Raw genomic sequence first — 20,473 nt, 5'->3', positions numbered from 1 at the left:
ACATCTTAGACCTGGAGTACTTGCCGACCCCGCGAACCAGATCTGGGTTCCGGCTAACCTTTGGGGTCCTCTGCTTTGGTGCCATTGGAATTGAGATTTCACTCTCTCTCTCTCTCTGTGAATGAGTGAATTGGGAAATGGAGGAGGCTCTGAGAGAAAACCCTAGTTCTGAAGGAGATTTATATATGTGTGTGTAATATTGTTTATATAAAGTTCGGAGTGTTAAAAACCCTAGGGAATCCTTGTGATGAATAGAGTTTTGTGGGCCGAAAACCCTGGATTTTTTTGGGTTAATGGGCCTGAATGTGTCCTTGTGTTTTCAGTATATGGGCCTGATTTTTTTTTTTCCCTTAAACTAACACATATATTGAGGGAATGAAAATGATATGATTTTGAGTGTAAAGAAATTTTTTTAATTAATAAATTAATTAGGGGCTAAAACCAGGGTTGGGTTGATATAATTTTAGGTTTAAATGATAATTTTTTTTTAAAAAAAAATACATTTTTTTATAAATGATAGAAATTCTATTCTAGTTTAATATAATTGTATATGTACATGAAACTCCCTCCTAAAAACTTGAATCAAAGTCCTTACTCCATGCACCCTGCAAATACTTATAATTGTGGAGTGACCACCATGCACCCTGCAAATACTTATAATTGTAGAGTGACCACTACACTAAGGGTGCACGGTGGTCACTCCACAAGTATGCAAGGCTGGATACATTTTCTTGTTCGTTTATTGTTATTTATGCTTTTTGTTATATTTTGTTAATTATTAGTAAAAAAAAATATAACATAAGATTTATTTGATAGCCTTATTTACCTTAAATGTAACCTCTGCGAATAAGTTTAAGGCTAAGAGAAAAAATAATTGGTTTGATGATAATTTTTTTTGGCAAAAGACATTTTTAAAGGTAGATAGTAAAATTGTTTATGTGATTCAATTTATTTACGTTGACTGATTGCAAAACTACTTTTTAAGAGAGAGAAAGAGAGTATTTTTAAGAAATATGAGTATCTATATATATGTGTGTGTGTGTGTGTGTGTGTGTGTAGGGTTAGGATTTGTGATCCAAGCCCAAAAACAATAAATTTGTAGAGTGTGGATGATAGAGCTAGGTTAACTATGGAACTTACAACAGTTTATCACAACATACCAATATAAACCAACATAAAAGTACACGTAAAGATCAAGTAAACTCAAGTCTGAAAAGACTTATGATAGATTGAATACAGGTTCCAATTCTCTCTTGTTACAGTTCAACCCCCCCCCCTTTTTAGGAGCCATTTTTCTTTATATAGCATCCTCCCCCATCATCCTCATCATCCACTTGTTCTTCATCCAGCTCCCTACTTGAGTGTATGTCATGTCATGTATCTCTCTCAGCTTTTGTGAATGGCGGTAGTTGAAGTTGTACTGTTCAAGGGTTTTCTCCACATAAATGCGGCTAGAAAAGTTGCTATAGTGCATTTAATACGGTGGTGGCAGCTTTTCATTTTAGATATTTCTCCACTCTTATTATCTCCAAGCGTGTCCAAAGCTTATCTAGACTGCCAAAGTCACTAGTAAGCTCATTCGAACACTCTAGATATTTATATGACCTAAAATCTTTACACCCAAGGATAATGATCTCTTCGAAGCGCTGATGCTCTCTTCGGACGGAGTCTCTTCGTCCCCATGTATCCTTCTTTCATGCGAAGTATCCCTCGACAATTTTAGCCTCTTCAGACCTATAATAACCTTCACATTGGGCTTTAGGCCCACTGCGTATGGTTGGGCCTTCTCCCCCACAATATATATTTTAAAAAAATTTGATTCTAATTATTGTCTAATTTTGAACTATATGTCCTATCTAAGTTTTTATTTTATTTTATTTTTTTATTCTAGTTGAGTTAATGCTATGCAAAAGTCGAATAGACAAATATAAATAAATCATAAAAAATAATAAAAAAAATAATAATAATAACAAAGAGTAATCTCAAGTGTATATCCAAAAAAAACTAAAATAAAAAAATAAAAGAAAGAAAGAGAGTAAAAATCATGTGTGTGTGTGTGTGTGTGACTTAAACAAGGTAAAATTTGAACTCATATATATGTGTAATTATGATTGTTTTTAATTGTACTATGCATATGCACATATTATACACTAGTTTTTATAAAACAATCAAACATGAATCACTTTCTTAGAAGAAAAAAAATCCAAAGAATATGAATTATATTTTATTTTTAGATTGTCATATATATAGTATTATAATTATTCTATGAAATTGAGATTATGGAGTCTTCTTCCATGTTAGGCATTAGGCTCTTACCTAACTTGCCAAATGGCTAACTCAATCTAACCCCTAGAGGAAAAAAAAACGTTTATAATCATCTCTTCTAAGTAGATTAAGATGATGTTATGATTCAATCCACTTAAGAGTATCTTATTATGTAAGTTACTAAAGTATTAGTTTTTCAACGTTTAGAATAACTATTATGGTTACTTCAAAATAGAGTTGCCACAATTTGGTACTTAAAAAAAAATTACTACAGTGAAAAGAAAAATTTATTGAATATCTCTCTAGGGAAATTTGGGTCTTAACCCTCCCGAAATAGGGAGATCCTATAAACGGTAAGCCGTTTTCACTATTACAGTAATTAGTCAAGCTGACTGCCCAAATGGTGTTTCGCTTGGGCCTGGCCCATTTATAGAGATGCTGTCATTTTGCCCCCCATAGATAAATAAACGGTTTGCCGCTCATGGCCATTTAATAGATTCTAACCAATTCCATAATCAGAAACAAACAAAAAAATGTAGCTTATATTGACTCTTATGTCTATGATACCAAACAACAATGAACAGTTTGTACATTATTATATCTCACATTACTTTGCCACTTACAATATTTAGCACCATCTTCAGAAAATATATGTACACAATGCATTGAACCCAAAATTGCATGCAGCCACCATAAGTCATGTAGCACAGTGGTATTGCCCGATTCACTTCATGGGCGAATCTAGGTTCGAATCTTCTCACCCCCGACTTTCCATAAGAACATGAATTTTTTATAACATGGGGTAAAAGAAAAAATAGAGCAGCCAAAAGGTCACCTTTGAAAAAAAGAAATTAGAAACATTGACAGAATGCTTGAACTATAAAGTAGCAGTTAGTTCACCACAATGCACATTTTGGCATGAATCAAACCATATTGTTACAGGGCTAGAACTGAGAGTACTAGCACTATAACTTTTTGCTAAGAGTCAAGTTGTTCTGTCTGTCATTTATGGAAGGTCCTAGACATAAATCATTATGTTATTTATAGTATATACAAGAGTTTGGTAATCACATTTATGCGTAATCTTCCGGTACATGGGGTTATATTATCAAATTAGAATTCAAGAAGGTATAGCTTAAGAGGATAAGTACCTCAGTAGATATATAGTAAACCAGTTTGTTGATTTTGGAAGCTAAATCATAACATAAAGTCAATATTAGCAACCAATTATTCAATTGTAAGTGTTCAGCACAAAACTGCACATATGGGAAAACTACCCAGCTGGCTAAATGAAATGACCTTAAGCATTCAAGCCTGATATTGGCAGAAATAGAATAAGACCAATGGAACATAAAAATGAAATTACTGTGTTTGATTGATAAATAATCCATCTCATCCACTCTTCGAATAAAAAATGTTCCAATTGTTAACATGTGACTTTAACGTGCATGAGAGAAGAAACAGCAGGATAAGTCATAAGTGGATAAATACTAAACTCACAGTTCCATGAACTCAAGACAAGAAAATGGACCCAAAAAAAAAAAAAAAAAAAAAAAAAATTCTACTCGCCTAACAATCAATTTTTTTTTTTTTTAAATACCTGGTTCTCTCTGACAATGATTCTACTCCTAATGTTCCTTGGGATACAATCTTCTAAATATGTTATCCACACAATCAATTCACCTAATTTGGTTACAATTTCATAAAATTAACTGAGAAAAACAGTCACGATTTATAAAATTGCTAAATCAAATGCATATTGTTATCTGCTGCAGAAAATAAAGGTCCTATGATGAAACAATTCCATGTGTCAGAATAATGTTTATCTTAATTCTTAATGTTGAAACAGAATTAGCAAAAACCTTATAGCACAAGTTATATGCCTGTATTAACTTCATTTTCTATAGCCAATTAGCCATATATAGAAATAATATCATACTTCATAGATTGACATACTATCATACCCTGTAAAGAAGTTGGGTATGTAACAAATGTAAACTCCACGCGATAAGAAATATAAAACAAATAGTTTTTTTTTTTTTTTTTTTATTTTTTTATAGGTAGAGTTAAATGATAATAGTGATAAAAAAAAAAATAGTTAAACCATCATGTGAAAAACTTAGGCATGTACTTAATGCACAGAACATACTTTGTAGCAGTCTCTTCTTAAGCTCTAACCGGAAGGCAATACTCATGGCACCTGGCTTAGAGGTACCATAGCAGAGATTGAGCCACGAGCTCAAATGAAGCCTGATAGCAGAAATATGAAGTTCTACCCATAGCTAATCAACTGATGAGGCACTGCAATTATATGAAGTATGAAATGTTTTTTTTGGAGGGGGGGGGGGGGGCAAGAAAAGTGATCATTTATGATAGGAATATAATTATTGAAAAATTAGCCAAAAAAGAAAAGAATAATATCAATACAGATGATTAAAGCATTACACAAAGACTGCTTAAAACTTAAAATTTAAACTGCAAATTCAAGCCTCTTTATAGGTATATGGTGGGGAAAATTACAAATCATAAAAGAAAACTCAACAGCCACCGCCAGAGAAGGAAATCGAAAAAGCTTCACCTACACCAATGAAACATGTGCATAAACATTAACACCTAACATTTTGAGTTCTCAAAGCATGCTATCTGTTCTTGCAGGCAACCTCCTTAGAAAGTTCTGGACCACTGAAGGAAAGCCAACACGAAATCTTGGATGCCTTAGCACATAAGTCATAGAAAGAATGAGAACATATCGAAAAGGAGTGACATATGTCACAAAGCAAGCTACCAAGCAGAAACACACAAAGATCATTGTAGCTCTTGGATCTCGCCAACTTAGAAGAGATTGCACCCTCTCCCCTTGAGTTGCCAAGTCGCCAAGCACCACTTGCATCCTCCCAGCAATGCCTCTTAATCGATCATATCTCCTTTTTAAAACTTCACCTGTTTTCTTAGATGGTAGTGGATCGAATTCTTCATCGAGTTCTTCTTCATTTGTTGTATCAACATGAGATAGTTTGGCATCCAAGTGAGGAGGATGCCTTGGCCTCTTTATGCAGCGCCAAACCCCAACTAGAAAAAGGACTAAAAAGATTGTAGACAACGTCAGCTTTGGGACAAAAACCACAACCAAGAACAGGAAATAAAAGGCCATTGTTGCAGCAGGACTCTTCCAATTGCGTATCTGCTCAAACCATTTGATTAATGCAAAAATACCACTCAAAAGATCTAAGATCCTATCATAATTTGCTTTCGCTCTCCGTATGCTCCACATATTTGATCCAACATCTAACATGTAATCAACAATTTCTTTCCTTAGAGGTGGCTCAGCACGGCTCAACCTCAACGAGGTTATAAAAGCAGCTTGGTGTCTCAAGCTATCAAGCTGATATACAGATAGAGGATTAAGGTAATGCATCTTGGGAAGTAAAGGTTGAGTATAATTTTGCAGCGTATCAAAAAAAGATGCACAAGAAAATCTCACAGCCAACTGAATTTCTCCCATCTTCTTCACCCCAGAAGATTGTAAGACCACAAGCGGATAAGAGTAAGTGTAAATCCGATTACTTTCAAGAGTGGATAAACGAATTCTTACCTTCCCAATCCTTGGATGAAATGCTTTTCCAGCCATATCCCCTGCCTGTATGTGGCCATTATCAAACACCCCAATTGTCAAAACAGTACACAAATCATAAACATCCCATGAAAACTGTTCATTCCACTGTGGAGCCAAACTATCAAGAATAGTCCTTGTCCGCACCCATTTTGACGCATATTTAGCTACACAATAGGCATCAGTACGCTTCTCTTTACCCTTCATCACTGGCAGACCGGTAGCATTCAAAATCCCCAATTCCAATAGCCCAATATTAGGCCTCCACAACAGCTTTACCGTAGACCTGAGATCACTACTATAGTTAGTAGCCTCATCAAGAACATGATAACCACCATCTAAAGAAATCCTTGCATTAAGCTTGCTTGCAAAATTCACCTCCTTCTGTTCTTTACTTTCCCCTGCAATTTCAGGTCTCTCAAGATTATACCACCTAGCACTTGCAGGTGCATTGTCCACCCTCTTCATCACATTTTGTAGAGGAATTACAACCTTCCCCAAGCACACACTCTCTTCCTTATTCGGATTCAACTTATCCTCCACACTCAAAACCAAAGGTTCTTCAAATGGTTCTGCTGCTACAAACATCATATCCTCATTCCACATAGGATTCTCATTCTTATTTGGTGAACTCCTACTTCTCAACACCAAATTCCCAAGTGTACCCCTTACAAAAATTTCCGGATTCTTCCTATTCTTATCTCTGAATACCAAATCTTGACCTTGAATTACATTAACTCTAAGATACCATAGCCTAGGTGAATGATATATCTTAGACCTCGTATACGCTGTACCTGCAGATTCTGCAGCATCCGAAATCCATGCTTCAGAAAAAGCTTCATCTGCCTGAGTCCCCATCCAGACAGACAACATCAACTCTCCTGCTCCAAGCTTCACACCATTCTTATCCTCCAACCTATACCACTGTGGCGCCAATGGACTATCTGGCTGAACACGCATAGGAACATCACCAATATTGAACTTGACTTTACCAATCATTTCATGACTCACTTCATTAAGCTTATCTCTGACAACAGTCTCCAAAGTAATTGTCTGAATCCGCTCTTTTTTGAAAGCAAAGACTTCGTTCCATTCTGGGCTTGACTTCTTCTCAAAGATCTTTGTGGTGCCCTTACAGTTTCCTAGTATAATTTCCACGTAAGGATCACAGGTATCAGGTCCATCAGGCCCTACCAAATCCTTTGCTTTCAAAATCTTTACGAACATGAACTGCATTTGTTCAACGAGGTCGTGGGGTCTCAATGGACCAGTCGTGTTTTTGGAGCCACTGATGTTTGGTTTGGTTTGTTTGAGAGAGAAATCTTCTTTTGGCTTCGCCATTGATCAAACTGTAAAACACAATAGGCAAAACATTTTCAGAAACCAAAGTATAATCTGAATTGTAATTAAGAAATCAAATTAATAACAAGGCCGTTTGTACATCAATATTGGAATATTATAGAAACTGTGAAGTGTGAACTATAGTATTAGTCAAAAACCATGATCTAACTGTATCTATAATAATACAATTGTATTCTAAGAAAAAAGAGAACCCCATTTTAAAAAACAAAACCAAATTCAGATTATATGTCTAGAAAAACAAAAGGAAACAAGTTTCATGGATTTAAAAATACATATATACACATACACAAACTAGTTACAAAAGCATTTCTAGTGTGGATCCATTCATAATAGTTATCAACCTATCACAACCATTCTCATTTCTCTATACTATTATGAACAAAATATATTGCAAGATTTTTATTTGAAAAAAAAACGTTGGAACATCAAGGAGCAAAGAAAAAAAATCATGTTAGACGTTAGGAAAAAAAGAAATGCAAACTAACTTACAGGTTCAATGGAGTCCAAAGAGAAAAATAGCAGAGACAGTTCTTTTGAGGAACTGGAAAAGAGAGAGAGAATGAAAAACAGTAGGGTTTAACGGGTGTGAAGATTTTTGTAATGAGGGTGGTGGGTTCAAAATGAAAAGAAAATCGGCAAGGAAGGAAATGTTTGTGAATGGAATTAATGAGAGAAAATTCTGAGAGAGATATCAGTGGGAGGGAAATCTGGGGCACTCAATTTTTATTGGTCCACCTGGAATGATTTAAATATGGAAATAGTTTTTTTTTTTAGAAAGGAATATGGAAATAGTTGGGTTGTAATTTATTGCATGAAAGCCATAACCCATTGGTTTTCCAAAAAAAAAAAAAAATCTAAGAATTTATACGTACTTCCAAATTTTTTCAAAAAAAAGAAGAATTAACTATGGAGTGATATACCTTTAATGATTTTTGTTTAAAAATTAACAGTTAACAATAAATAGATATAATGATTCAGATTTATGAGTTAATGATTTTGATTTTGCTAAGTGATTCAAATTCTTTCTGTTGCAGCCTACTCTATTATCAATTTATCATTCCAAGTAAGAATATTAACACTCTTCTTCTAATATCGATCCTTCTTCTAATATTAGCACTGATTATCGAGAACAAAATATGAATATTAGCACTAAAAGAAAAGAACAACTAGACTTTAGCAAATTTTCTTTTTTAATCTTATTGCTTGATGGTGAATTGAGTTTTAATTTTTTTGGTGAGAAGATGATGGTGAATTGAGTTGGCAAGTCTCTTGAATCATAATCAACACTAGCCTTATTAAAAAATGAGGTCATAAGTTCATCTTCCATGCGCGCGGAGTGGGGGGAATTGGAGGTAATTGTTAGAATTGTGTAGTTAAATGATCAAATTTATCATATTCCAATAGTCTAAACTTTTGAGACCATTAGAAATTTAACTTTTAGGACAATCGGAAATTTAATATGGTATTAGAGTATGAAATCCTAAGTTCGATTCTTGTCTCCTTCACTCTATCTCTCATTTAAAATCTCACGTGTTAGGTCTCACCTATTAAAAATGTAGTTTCGGCCCACACGTGAGAGGGGGTATTAGAATTATGTGACTAAATGATTAAATTTACCATATCCCAAAAGTTTAGTTTAAGCTTTTGGGATAATCGATAATTCAATAGTAGCCACATAAGACTACCTACCATTCATCTCTCCTAATTGCTTCAATTATCACGCCAAGACACTGGTTAGCTTTTTATAAAGGCAGAATTCTAATCTAAATCCCTTTTTCAACAAGAAGTTAAGCTAACTAGAATCCATATCAACATTAATTTAATTACATAACATGCATTAATTCTTAGCCTTTTTTTCTTGTATATCTATACTAAATCTTGTATACCAAATTCCTTGTACATATATTTGAAAGTCATGCTCAAATGAGTACAATATATTATGTTTCTCAATTAAATTTATACATTTGGTTGCATTACTCAATAACTCACAAAGACTATTGCCTTTTCCAAAGAAAATTTAATTTAATGTAGTTTTGTATTTTAATTTAATTAAGGAACTTAATGTATTGCACATCACCTAAGTTTTACCTGATAACATATATCAACAAGTCTATTATGACCATAACTCCAAAAAATAATATTGTGTATTAATATATGTAACTTCCTTCTCATGGGATTAACCCCTAAGTGAGACGGGTTTCCATATACACGTGCACGAGTATTGATTTTCACACTTGATTCTCATACACTCTTTATTGTACATCATCTATTTCACAATTTAAATGTAGACATCAAACATGACATTAAAGACGTTATGCTATGAAGTGTGAATGTATCTTAATGAGTATGAGAGTACAATTACTGATAGCCATGAGGGTCATGTCAATTCAGGTTAGTGTGTCGTGTTCGAGTTGTGTTGAGGAAGTTAGGGGTATTCGGTTAAATGACTCAACTCAAACTCAACCAATTTAATAATCGTGTCATAACACTTTAACCCTAACATGACCTGTAATGAAATATATTGACACGACACGACCCACTTGACATGATTAATAAACAAGTTGTGTTTAGGAATGGCAACGGGTCGGGTTCGGGCCGGGTTTTTACATACCTGGACCCACCTCGCGGGTCCAAACCTGGTACCTGAACACGACCCATTTATCAAATGGGTTTTTTATTCAGGGCCCAAACCCACCCCGCTAGGCCCCACAAGCCCTGCGGGCCCTTTTAACCCCAACAGAAAGAAAAAAAATTTTAAATTATAATGCAAAGAGACTTACAATACTGCTTCTAAAAAAAAAAAAGACTCATAATACCCAGTTTCTATTCTTTAATCACCACCATCAACCCACAATCCACCATCAACATTCAACATTCAACACCAAAAAAAAACAAAACAAACAAACAAATAGCAACCCACGGTTTCCACCACCGTGAGCTAAACCCAAACCCACGGCAAAATAAACCTAGACCTACAGCGAGTAAACCCAAACCCATGGTGCAAACCCACGGCCCACGGCGAGCAAACCAACGGCGAGAAAACAACGAGCAAACCCACAGCGAGCAAACGGTAAGCACACCCACGACGAGAGTGAGGGAGTGTGCGTGAGGCAATGACTGAGAGTGAGTGAGGCCGTGTGCGTGAGGCAGTGACTAAGAGTGAGTGAGGGCTGTGAGGCAGTAAGGGTGAGGAGGCGAGGCGTGATTGGCTAACTACATGAGCTAAAATAAGGGACTAAGCTGAGAAAATGTCGGAGTAAGGGTTAGGACTGAGGGACGCGTGAGTTGCTGCTGAAGAAATGAGAGACTTAGGGTTAGATTATAGCTATATGCCTATATATAGGGGGTATTTTTGTAATCTCAGGGAAACCAGGTTTTATCTGAGCCGGGTTTCAGATTTTTTTTATAAAACCCGGACTCGGATTGGTTTTTTTTTTAAACCCATATCAACCCTATTCCTAATCGAACCGGGTAAAATCCAACCCATTAGGGTCGTGCCGGGTCGGGTACCCGTGGGTCAGGCAAAAATTGCCATTCCTAGTTGTGTTGGGTTGACATGAATGTGACGCTACCCATTTCAAGCCGCCTAATATATAAACAGGTTGGGTTGACACAATTCAATCAATTTAACCCACTTAAAAAAAAAAAAAAAAACGCTTGATGAATATTGTTATAAATTTAATAAGTAACATATTTAATACAAACTCATAACATCAAAATACTTATTAAGCATACAATTTGAAAGTTAATAATAACATCAAATACTTAAAAACACATAGTCCAAAAGTTCAAAATAACATCAAATTACTTAATAAATATTAAGTCTATAATGTAATACAATTCATCTAGAAATAAGTTTTTTGCATCCCAAAAAAAGTGCGTACATTTCAACCAAAATCAAAATAACACAGTTTAACAAAAATATAACATCCCCAAAACTCACCAAATGTTAAGTAGTAATATTGAAGGAGTTAGAGCAACCAATCGTCTGATCATGATTATGACTATGAGTATCATCCACAAATTCTTTAGGGTTTGTAAAGTTTTAACTTACAATTATATCATTTATAAGTTTTTATAATTACTCACATTTAACAAATTTAAAATGAAATGAATATTTCGTTATGTGAATTAAACGAGTTGTATTAAATATGTCATTTCAGATTGATTCGTTTATAATCTGAACCCAATTCTAACCAGTAAAAATTCGAGTTGTATTCGCGGATTGTAACAAACATTAACACCTAGCTTTTAGATTTTAATTATTAAAACAAAAAATAAACAAAAAAAAAAAAAAAAAAACAAAACAAAAACAAAGAAAACAAAAAAATCGTAAGTAAGGACTTTCTGTAACCCGCGGGTGGGTCGCAACCTCAACTCTCAACAGACAAGAAGATAATGTGAGATAACCCAAATTTGTTTCCCAATTCGCCCAACCCCTTTCCACTCTCCTCTCAAAACTCCAAAACCTCTCCACTTCACTTCTCATTCTCACAAACAAAAACCCAAAACAAAATGGCTTCAATCTCATCCCTACTCTCCCCTCCCAATAATCTCCTCTACAACCCCACAAAACCCCTTACACTCCCACCAAAACTCCATTTCCAAACCCCCAAAAAAACCCATTTCCAAAACCTTCCCAGCTTCACTTTCTCACCTCTCACTCTCTCCCCCAAGCGCCCCCAAGTGCTCTTTGCTGTGGCTGAGGACACCCAAGTTGATGTGTCCTCAGAGGCTGCAAGGAAGCTCTACATTGGCAACATTCCTAGGACTGTGGATAATGCTGAGCTCACCCGGATTGTTGAAGAGCATGGTGCTGTGGAGAAGGCTGAGGTACTAGTTTTTGAGTTATTTTGGTGTTTTGGTTTACTGGGTCACTGAGAATTTTACTCTTTAGAGGCTCTTTCGGATAGGTACCATATATCCTCAGATAGATAAAGACATCTCCTTTGGTTTAATTCTTTTAGGGAAAGGTGTTGGTTCATAAACTTTAGCATATGATTGATTTTAGTCCCTGAAATTTAAAATGAACGATTTTAGTTCCTGAAGTTTAGAGTGATGAATTTTAATCCGTAACAACTTTGTGATTGCCCTTTTGTCCCTGACAACTTAAAGTGATTATTTTTAGTCCCAAATAAACTTAAAATAATCTTCTTCTTTGTTGGTTCCTAATGTCTCCAACAGAGTGATGATATGTCAATTTATAGCTTCACCATGCCATCTAAAAACTAAAAGCAATTACCTTTAACTTCATGGACTACCATCGCACACCTTTGGCGAGATAGTCACTCCACAAGAACAAAGTTCTTGTCCACATAGATTATGCTAGAGTAGAATTTCTATCTTTTATATATAAAATAAAAAAAAAAATAAAAAAAAAATTCATGGACTAAAAATGCTCATAAGCTAAAGTATAGGGACCAACAGTTTCTGATTTCGTGTTGTGTGTTTATGTTCTTTTGGTGTTTTGGTTTATTGGGTTACTGAGAGTTTAATTTTTAGAGCTTAGAGCTCATTGTATATTTTAAGAAAGATAAAGACATGTCCTTTGGTTGAATTCTTTTATATGGAATGCTGGGGTACTTTTCTCTGGATTCTCTCTTATTCACGTTCTGTATGCATGTTCTTGTGCTGTTTTGGTTCAATAGTTACTGAAAACTTTACATTTTAGAGCTTGAAGGTCATTAGGAATTTAGGATAGCAATCTGTCCTCATTTTGAAAGATAAATACATGTTATTTGGTAGAATTGTTTTATATCTATGAATGTGTATATACTTTTTTGGATAAATTTTGATCTTAAATTGTTGCATTGGCCTAATTGTAGATTTGTGGTATTCAATAAGGAACACAAATGGAACTGGTACTTATTTTTTTTAATTTTTAAATTGACTTTGTCATGGTTATGGTTTGTGTCTTTTACTTATAAGAAATTTTTGGAGCATGAGTAAGATTGTGTGAATGACCTATAGCTCAATAGCAATTCCTCCTTCTATAATAAGGGGATGAAAGCTGAAGTTGTGGGTTCAAGACCCGATGGGTGCTTGTATAACTTACCAATAATAAAAAATCATTGTTAACCTATTTTTTGAAGTTACATGAAATGAGTTTTCAAAAAAAAAAAAAAGTTACATGAAATGATATAATTTTGAGTTTTTATCAAATGATATTCTTTTTACATTCTAGCATGGTAATTGATTGATAATCCTTTGGTTAATGTTATGTGTGAAAATGAATCTATAATAGAAAGAGAATACATGAATTCATCATAACACAAAAGATTCAAGGTGTATACATTATAAGATCCATACGATTGCATACATGAAATTTGAAGAAGATAAGATCACCAATATTGAATGGAATAATACTAGATTTTGGGGATCAGGCTATCAACCTTTATTGTTACTAATGCACACTCATTAAACCTTTTCTTTGAAATTCCGCTGAAATACATGACTGATGTATGATAAATTGATAATTACTCTGCAAGGAGCTGATGATTTGCGATTTGAGGGCCTTTTGGTTTGCTATATAGGTTACTCTTGCAATTTGAGATGATTTTCTTTCCATTTTTTTTGTTTATAGGTGATGTATGATAAGTACTCTGGAAGAAGCCGCCGATTTGCATTTGCTACAATGAAGACAGTTGAGGATGCAAATGCAGTAGTAGAGAAACTGAATGGAACTGTACGTTGAGATAATCTATCAAGAAGTATAAAATCACAGTGTGTTCATTGTTTGTATTGATAATTTTATAGTGAAAGGCTAATGAGTTTCATGTGCTGTTAATGACAGGAAATTGGAGGACGTCAGATCAAAGTAAACATAACAGAAAAGCCTTTGTCAACAGTAGAATCTTCACTTTTGCAAGTAGAGGAATCTCAATTTGTTGATAGCCCCCACAAAGTTTATGTAGGAAATCTTGCAAAGACAGTAACCACGGAAATTCTTGAAAAGTTCTTTTCTGAAAAGGGAAAGGTTCTTAGTGCAAAGGTTTCTCGGGTTCCAGGGACCTCAAAATCCAGTGGGTTCGGGTTTGTTACATTTTCTTCAGATGAGGATGTAGAAACTGCAATCACATCTTTTAACAACACTGTGAGTTGTTCACTGATCCTGTTTTGTTTAAACTTTAAATGGAAGCTTGGTGTATCTGAATAGACTCACATATGCACTTGCAGTGCTATGTGCCTATGTGGATGGTCACACATGTATATACATCAATGAACATTGTTATTCTTGCTTTTGATTGTTGTCAGACTGGTTTTCCTGCAGTTATGGATGGCTATAGGTTTTTTATGTTTCCTTTTCCTCTGGTAAAGCCTTTAATGTCTTCTGATATAACCCGACATTATTATGGCCATTATTTCATCAATTGTATCAAACCTAACTTTCTTGCCCAGTATTTGTGTGATTCATAGATATTTATGAATAAAAATATTTTTCTTAAAGAAAATTTTCTTATTGTCATTATGCCCCTTGCTCATCTTTGATTATTGTTTTTATCACTGACATAGATGGATATGGAACGCAGCTTAAAGGATGTAATTGATTTCCATAGTTTATGTTGCACTCTCTGTCTGTGCTACGTTTTACTCATTAAATTCTAATATCCTGATTGTATCTTTCTTGGTGCCGCTTTCTTGGGCCACATACTGCCATGTTTCTCATGTAGATAGTTATTCATTTATTGATAATAATTGGAACCTTGTTGAGAACTTGGTTTTCTTTTTATCTATTTTAGCTGTTGTTTGGACATTTCATTACCCTAATACATATTTTTCATTGCAGTTGTTAGAAGGGCAACGGATTCGTGTAAATAAGGCATAAAGTAGGTGGCAGCAACATGGGATTTTGGAGCATGTTCAACTTTGTATCCATTGTACTTAGGGCAGTTTTTATTTATTTATTTTATATGAAATACATTTTAATGAATTAGTACTGGGTCTCTTACATAGTTCTGATCCTTTTTTTGATAAGGTAATGCAATTTGTTCTACAAAAGCTTCCTGGTGCATCTACTAGTATACGTATATAGTACTAGTATTATTTGTCAAGCATGGCAAATTGGTGCCTCAAATTATGATTGTTTCTTCAAGCTGGTGATAAATGAGCTCAATCAAGTGTTGCTCTGTTCAAGCATTGCTTGTAGCCTCGTGTCTCTTAACTCTCCCTTAATAGGAATACATTTTCTGTGGTTTGTCCCCCATTATTTACGCATGGATACTACATTTTGAATATCTTCATGGTGATACTTTCCATCATTGTATTTACAAATGATACATTTTAACTCTTTTGTTATAAGCTAAATTAGGTTCTTTGGTTCTTATATTTTCTTTCTAGTATTCAATGACTCAACAATCTTTTAACTTTTGCGTATCTAGTGTAAGTTGAACTCGGCATTTGTCTAGTGTGATATATATTGTTTAGAGTTGATCCCAAGCCTGGAAAATGGAAAAGATTTGTGTAAAACTAGTCACTTTATTATGAGTAGATCCATTATTTATACACAACTTTTTGAGTGCAAGTTGAGAGGATTCAAGTTAAACCCCCAAATCCAACTCCACAAAAGAGAGCGGAATATTGTTACACCCATATGACAATTGACCAACAATTTACACTTAAAACTACCGCATCGACAGGTAGTGCTGGCTCTACCACTACGCAAGTTAGGCAATTGCTAAGGCCCAAAAATTTGGACCAATAGGGATACCTCTTTATCTCTAAAGAAAGAAGATATTGATTTGGTCTGGTTCCCAAATAAACAAATGGTTTTGATTGGCTTGCACGAAAGAATCATACTTATTAAAGTCAATCCATGTTGAAAATCTAATCCTCTAGAGTTTTAAGGTAGCATTATTTGAAAATCCGATCAATGCATATTGAAATGAATGGATTAAATTTCAAGTTAATCAATATTTAGACAAACGTTAACTATTATCATTTTTGTATGTATTTAAAATTTTAAACCATTGATGATAGAGCAAAATAAAAGTTGGGTTTTAGTGCTTGGATAAATGCTTTTCACCTGAAGCCATAGGTAATGGGTTCAAGTAAAAGAATCAACCTTAAAAATATATATAAATGGATAAAATTATAGGAATCCTACTGTGAAGTAATTCTAAAAAGTGAAGATGCTAATTGGTTGGGCTAATGAGTTATAGGCAGACATGGGAACATGCACTGATTCAATATGTCCCCAAAAATCAGCTGTTTGGAGTGGCACACGTGAATCGTGTGCTTAAGAACTAAGCCACAAACACCAACAAGTACAAGGGCATTTCAGTCGTTCCATACTTAAGATTATCCTATTAAAACTAAAACACTTACCGCGACCGTAAAACATCTTTGACACTGTCTCTTTCCAAAACCATAATCTCTAGTGTTCCAGAAAGAGAAAGAGAAACTCAAAATCCAAAATGCCGATGAAGCAGTTGGACGCCACAGTATCAAACTTTGACACTGTGTTTGAGAAGTTCAGATCAGAAGCACCCAATAACAAAGCCAATCTCATTCTCTTCTTGGCTGACAAAGACCCTTCTACCTCTCTCAGCTGGTGCCCTGGTATTTTTTTTTCCCTATTTTTGTTATAAATATTTATACTTTTCCACGATCCCATGACAGAATTCTTGATATTTTTATTTTATTTTTGCAAATCGTTTGTGGGTTTTTGGTATTTTGTCACAATTTATTGATTCGGGAGTGTTTCTACGTTCCTCTATTATTGGGATAACCAGTTTATCTTCATAGAATTATAAAGTTACATGAATGAATGATTGAAATTACAAAAATTGAAATGAATGGTCATGATCATTGGGATATCATTTCTCCAAAAAATCATAGAGGTGCATAGAATAGAATTATGAATTATCCTTGATTTTTAGGTGGCTTCTGTATTGGTATGTGTGTCAGTGTGTGTATGTTGTTTTTTCCTTCTTACTGAAAGTCTGAAAGGTAAAGTATTTATCTTTTACCTAAATAGAAAACGATGATATTGTGTTACATGGTAAAATCCTTCTTAAGTTCTTGCATTACAGGGTCAATTAATTTTACACAGTACCAGACATGCCCTAAGGCATCTATTTGTGTTGGGCCAATAAATTGTAGCTTAATTGGTACTCCCTTCCCCCATAAGAATGGGGGTGTGGGTGTAAGTGTAACATTGCATCACCCACAAGGTGCATGTGTAATAGTCTATGAAAAAGAAATTTTCTGTTTGTATTGATGAATGTTATCATAAAATTGACTGATGCATCAAAAAGGATGTTAAATTAGGCTTGTTCTACATTTGGAATAATTGGAAAATAAAGTATTGGTGCAAGCTTGTCCATTTTATGATATATTCCAAACCCCGGTCCTAGAAAATTTAAATTAAAAAGCCTATATGGGATTTTTGAAGAAAAAACCAAAATTTTAGGTGAAAAGCAGCTACCCTTTTGTGAAAGAATGCAAGAATCTGAAGACGGTCTAAAGAAAATTGCAGAATTGGTGATCAATTTGTAGCTGTAATAGGAAGTGATGGAGTGAGGCTAAGAGAAGAAAGATTAGAACTAGAAATGCTATTCCAATACCTTTGAAAATGGGATAAGGTGTGATGGCAGAAAGTAAAAGATTAAACAAAGAGAATAGGTATTATATAACAAAATAACTACTTATACAACATAGAACTTAGCAGCCTGTACATGTGTGTCAGTGTGTGCGTGTGGATGGATAATTTGCAATTTATGACGTCCAATCGTTCTTAAAGAAACTTATTGCGTTGTAAACTATTTGACTATGCCATTGATTACGAAGGATATTTGATTGATCTGGAAATATCTCTCCCTAACTTGTTTTAGTAAGGGTTTTATTTCCTAGTTACTAGCCTATGGAGAGGAATATAAAGTGACAAAGAAAGTTGAAACTATCCAGTTCGATCCCCAATTGGAGTTCTTCTAAATTACTTGATTCACGGTTTTGGCGGATGGGGTCATGTATTCGTGATTTACTTCCTAAGAGTGGGTCCAAAGGGCCATGCCTTGGTGAGAATAAAAAAAAAATTAAAAAATAAAAATCCTTTTGGATTGTCATATTTAGTTAGAAACTTCGTTGAAATTTGCATGAAGCATTGGGATAACATTTGAAGAGCATTGTTGTAACACTAACTTAATAAAATAGTTTGCCTTAATATTAGACATGAAGTAACCCTGGAGTACAACCTTTTGCTTCTAATCTGTTTTAATTTTTTGGTGGGGGCAGGGCGGGGTGCAGGGCGGGGGGGAGGGGGTGGGCAAGAGAGAGAGAAGAGCTTTGGGGGGGAGATTCTAGAGTTTGAAAGGGGGGTACAAAGCACAGATTCTTTTCCGCACATGTTTTGTACCCTGCTGAATGGCAATCCGTAATGGCAGCTTGAATGTTGAAATTTCTGACCAAAAATTGTTGGAAAATTTTGGTATTTATTTGCAATTGCATTCAAAAGTGTCCTTTCAAATTTTATTTGTGGATGGAGAAGTTTTTGCTACTAACCCTGAGTTTCTAAGTAGCTAAGCCATTGCTTGATGTAAAACATGAAAACATCAGACAACAAATTCGTTACTTAAAAGTGTTTCCTCTTGAGCTCTTTACTGTATGCCTTGTCTTGACATTTTGTTGTCTTCTTTGCAAGATTGTGTTAGAGCTGAACCTGTAATCTACAAGAAGCTGGAGACAGGAGCAGATGATGTGGCACTCTTGAGAGCTTTTGTTGGAGATAGACCAACATGGAGGAATCCCCAGCACCCATGGAGAGTAGACTCAAGGTTTAAGCTGACAGGAGTTCCAACGCTCATCCGCTGGGAAAATGATACTATCCAAGGTCGCCTTGAAGACCATGAAGCACACCTTGAAAACAAAATTGATGCCCTTGTTGCTGGCAAATGAATGTTTTCTGCTGCTTATATGTAAGATGGCTCTCAATTCCATTTGTTTCTCAGACCATCTTTTTTAAACAATTGGTACTTTAATCTGTATCCTCCTAAGGCTGATGAATAATGTAGCAACTTAGGCTGTGTTTGTTTTGGCTTCAAATCACTTCCGGAAATGCTTTTCCATAAATGCGGGTGTTTGGTTGCGCATGGAAAATAAATTTTCCGGAAAATATTTTCAGTTGACCGTGTGTTTTAATGGCTTTGACTCGGAAATTGGTTTCAGTCAAAATTTTCACTTCAAACCATTTTCGAACTCACGCGCAGAGAGAGAGAGAGAGAGAGAGAGAGAGAGAGAGAGAGAGAGAGAGAGAGATCACGCCTTCGACTTCGCCGGCGAACCCAGAGCCCAGATCACGCCTTCGACTTCGCCGATCTACGAACCCACGAACCGATCTTCGACCCAAAGCCTTCTCGCCACGAACCAATCTCTCTCTCTCTCTCTCTCTGATTTTGATTTTTTGTGTGATTTTGATCAACCCACGAATCAATCTACGTTTCTGTGTGATTTTGATTTTTTACTTTCTCTCGTTGATCTCTGATTTTTTTTTGTTGTTGTGGTGGTGTGGGTGGTGGTGTTTTGGTAGTTTTCCTGTTGTGTGGTGGTGGGATTTGTGTGGGTGGCAATGGAAAATAGCATTTTCAGAATGTTACCAAACACATGAAAATATTTTCTAGAACAATTTTCATAATGCAATTAAACACTTGAAAATATTTTCCTTTCCCGAAAATAGCACTTTTGGAAAATATTTATTTTCCGGAAAATATTTTATATTGAACCAAACACAGCCTTAGCAACCAAGGAAATAAAGGTTTCATCTTTTTAGTGTTATTATTGAAATGTAGGCCATAAATGGTGGCTAATTAGCCAATATGATAATTTTGCTGATGGTAGGAAAGCACTAGAGCTACAGAAATCCAAAAATATTTCTTTTGAGATACAAGCAACCAAATGACACAAAAAATTTGACCTCCTTCGGATAGGACTATTTAAGAGAATGAATTGGACTTCAATTTTTAATTTAAATGCCGATTTTTTTAATCAATTAGATTAATGAAAGAATTTGAGCTTTTTTAAACCAGGGTTTGACTGTCAATTTTTCTTTCTTTCCTAGTAAAGCTCTACCGGTTTCATGCTAAGTTGATCATGAGAATAACGTAGCACGAATAAGGCTTTAGAAGTTTTCATTATAATTGGAATCCAATCATTCAAAAGGATGCTAGATACTACCGTCTACTGATCTACTCACCTTCTAGGTATGTTCACTTGTGCGTTCACTAGTTTTTAGATTTTAGATTG

General features: G+C 34.9%; 3 protein-coding genes across 3 annotated transcripts; 2 read left to right on the top strand and 1 right to left on the bottom strand.

Annotated features, from left to right (window-relative positions):
• Positions 1–4,894: 4,894 nt before the first annotated feature.
• LOC112004861 (FT-interacting protein 3) lies at positions 4,895–7,216 on the bottom strand. The gene has a single exon (XM_024037100.2). The coding sequence runs from the start codon at positions 7,214–7,216 to the stop codon at positions 4,895–4,897; it is 2,322 nt and encodes a 773-aa protein (XP_023892868.2).
• A 4,389-nt stretch (positions 7,217–11,605) lies between these two features.
• Positions 11,606–15,515, top strand: LOC112004862 (small ribosomal subunit protein cS22). The gene is made up of 4 exons (XM_024037101.2): positions 11,606–12,070; positions 13,821–13,922; positions 14,031–14,330; positions 15,024–15,515. The coding sequence occupies exons 1-4, from the start codon at positions 11,753–11,755 to the stop codon at positions 15,060–15,062; spliced, it is 759 nt and encodes a 252-aa protein (XP_023892869.1). The 5' UTR covers positions 11,606–11,752; the 3' UTR covers positions 15,063–15,515.
• A 1,039-nt stretch (positions 15,516–16,554) lies between these two features.
• Positions 16,555–19,303, top strand: LOC112004863 (thioredoxin-like protein Clot). The gene is made up of 2 exons (XM_024037102.2): positions 16,555–16,795; positions 18,876–19,303. Exons 1-2 carry the CDS (start codon positions 16,651–16,653, stop codon positions 19,127–19,129), a joined length of 399 nt encoding a protein of 132 aa, XP_023892870.1. The 5' UTR covers positions 16,555–16,650; the 3' UTR covers positions 19,130–19,303.
• Positions 19,304–20,473: the final 1,170 nt, after the last annotated feature.

The sequence above is a fragment of the Quercus suber genome, unplaced genomic scaffold (genome assembly GCF_002906115.3).
Source record: "Quercus suber isolate HL8 unplaced genomic scaffold, Cork oak 2.0 scaffold_1088, whole genome shotgun sequence".
Taxonomy (NCBI): domain Eukaryota; kingdom Viridiplantae; phylum Streptophyta; class Magnoliopsida; order Fagales; family Fagaceae; genus Quercus; species Quercus suber.
This window is presented reverse-complemented; position numbering and strand designations above follow the sequence as displayed.

Excerpts from the sequence above, each read along its gene's own strand:
- LOC112004861 (XM_024037100.2), bottom strand. The coding sequence starts at position 7,216 with ATGGCGAAGCCAAAAGAAGATTTCTCTCTCAAACAAACCAAACCAAAC.
- LOC112004862 (XM_024037101.2), top strand. The coding sequence starts at position 11,753 with ATGGCTTCAATCTCATCCCTACTCTCCCCTCCCAATAATCTCCTCTAC. Across the intron at positions 12,071-13,820 it reads GTGCTGTGGAGAAGGCTGAG|GTGATGTATGATAAGTACTC; the intron begins GTACTAGTTTTT and ends TTTTGTTTATAG. Across the intron at positions 14,331-15,023 it reads TCACATCTTTTAACAACACT|TTGTTAGAAGGGCAACGGAT; the intron begins GTGAGTTGTTCA and ends TTTTCATTGCAG.
- LOC112004863 (XM_024037102.2), top strand. The coding sequence starts at position 16,651 with ATGCCGATGAAGCAGTTGGACGCCACAGTATCAAACTTTGACACTGTG. Across the intron at positions 16,796-18,875 it reads CTCTCTCAGCTGGTGCCCTG|ATTGTGTTAGAGCTGAACCT; the intron begins GTATTTTTTTTT and ends CTTCTTTGCAAG.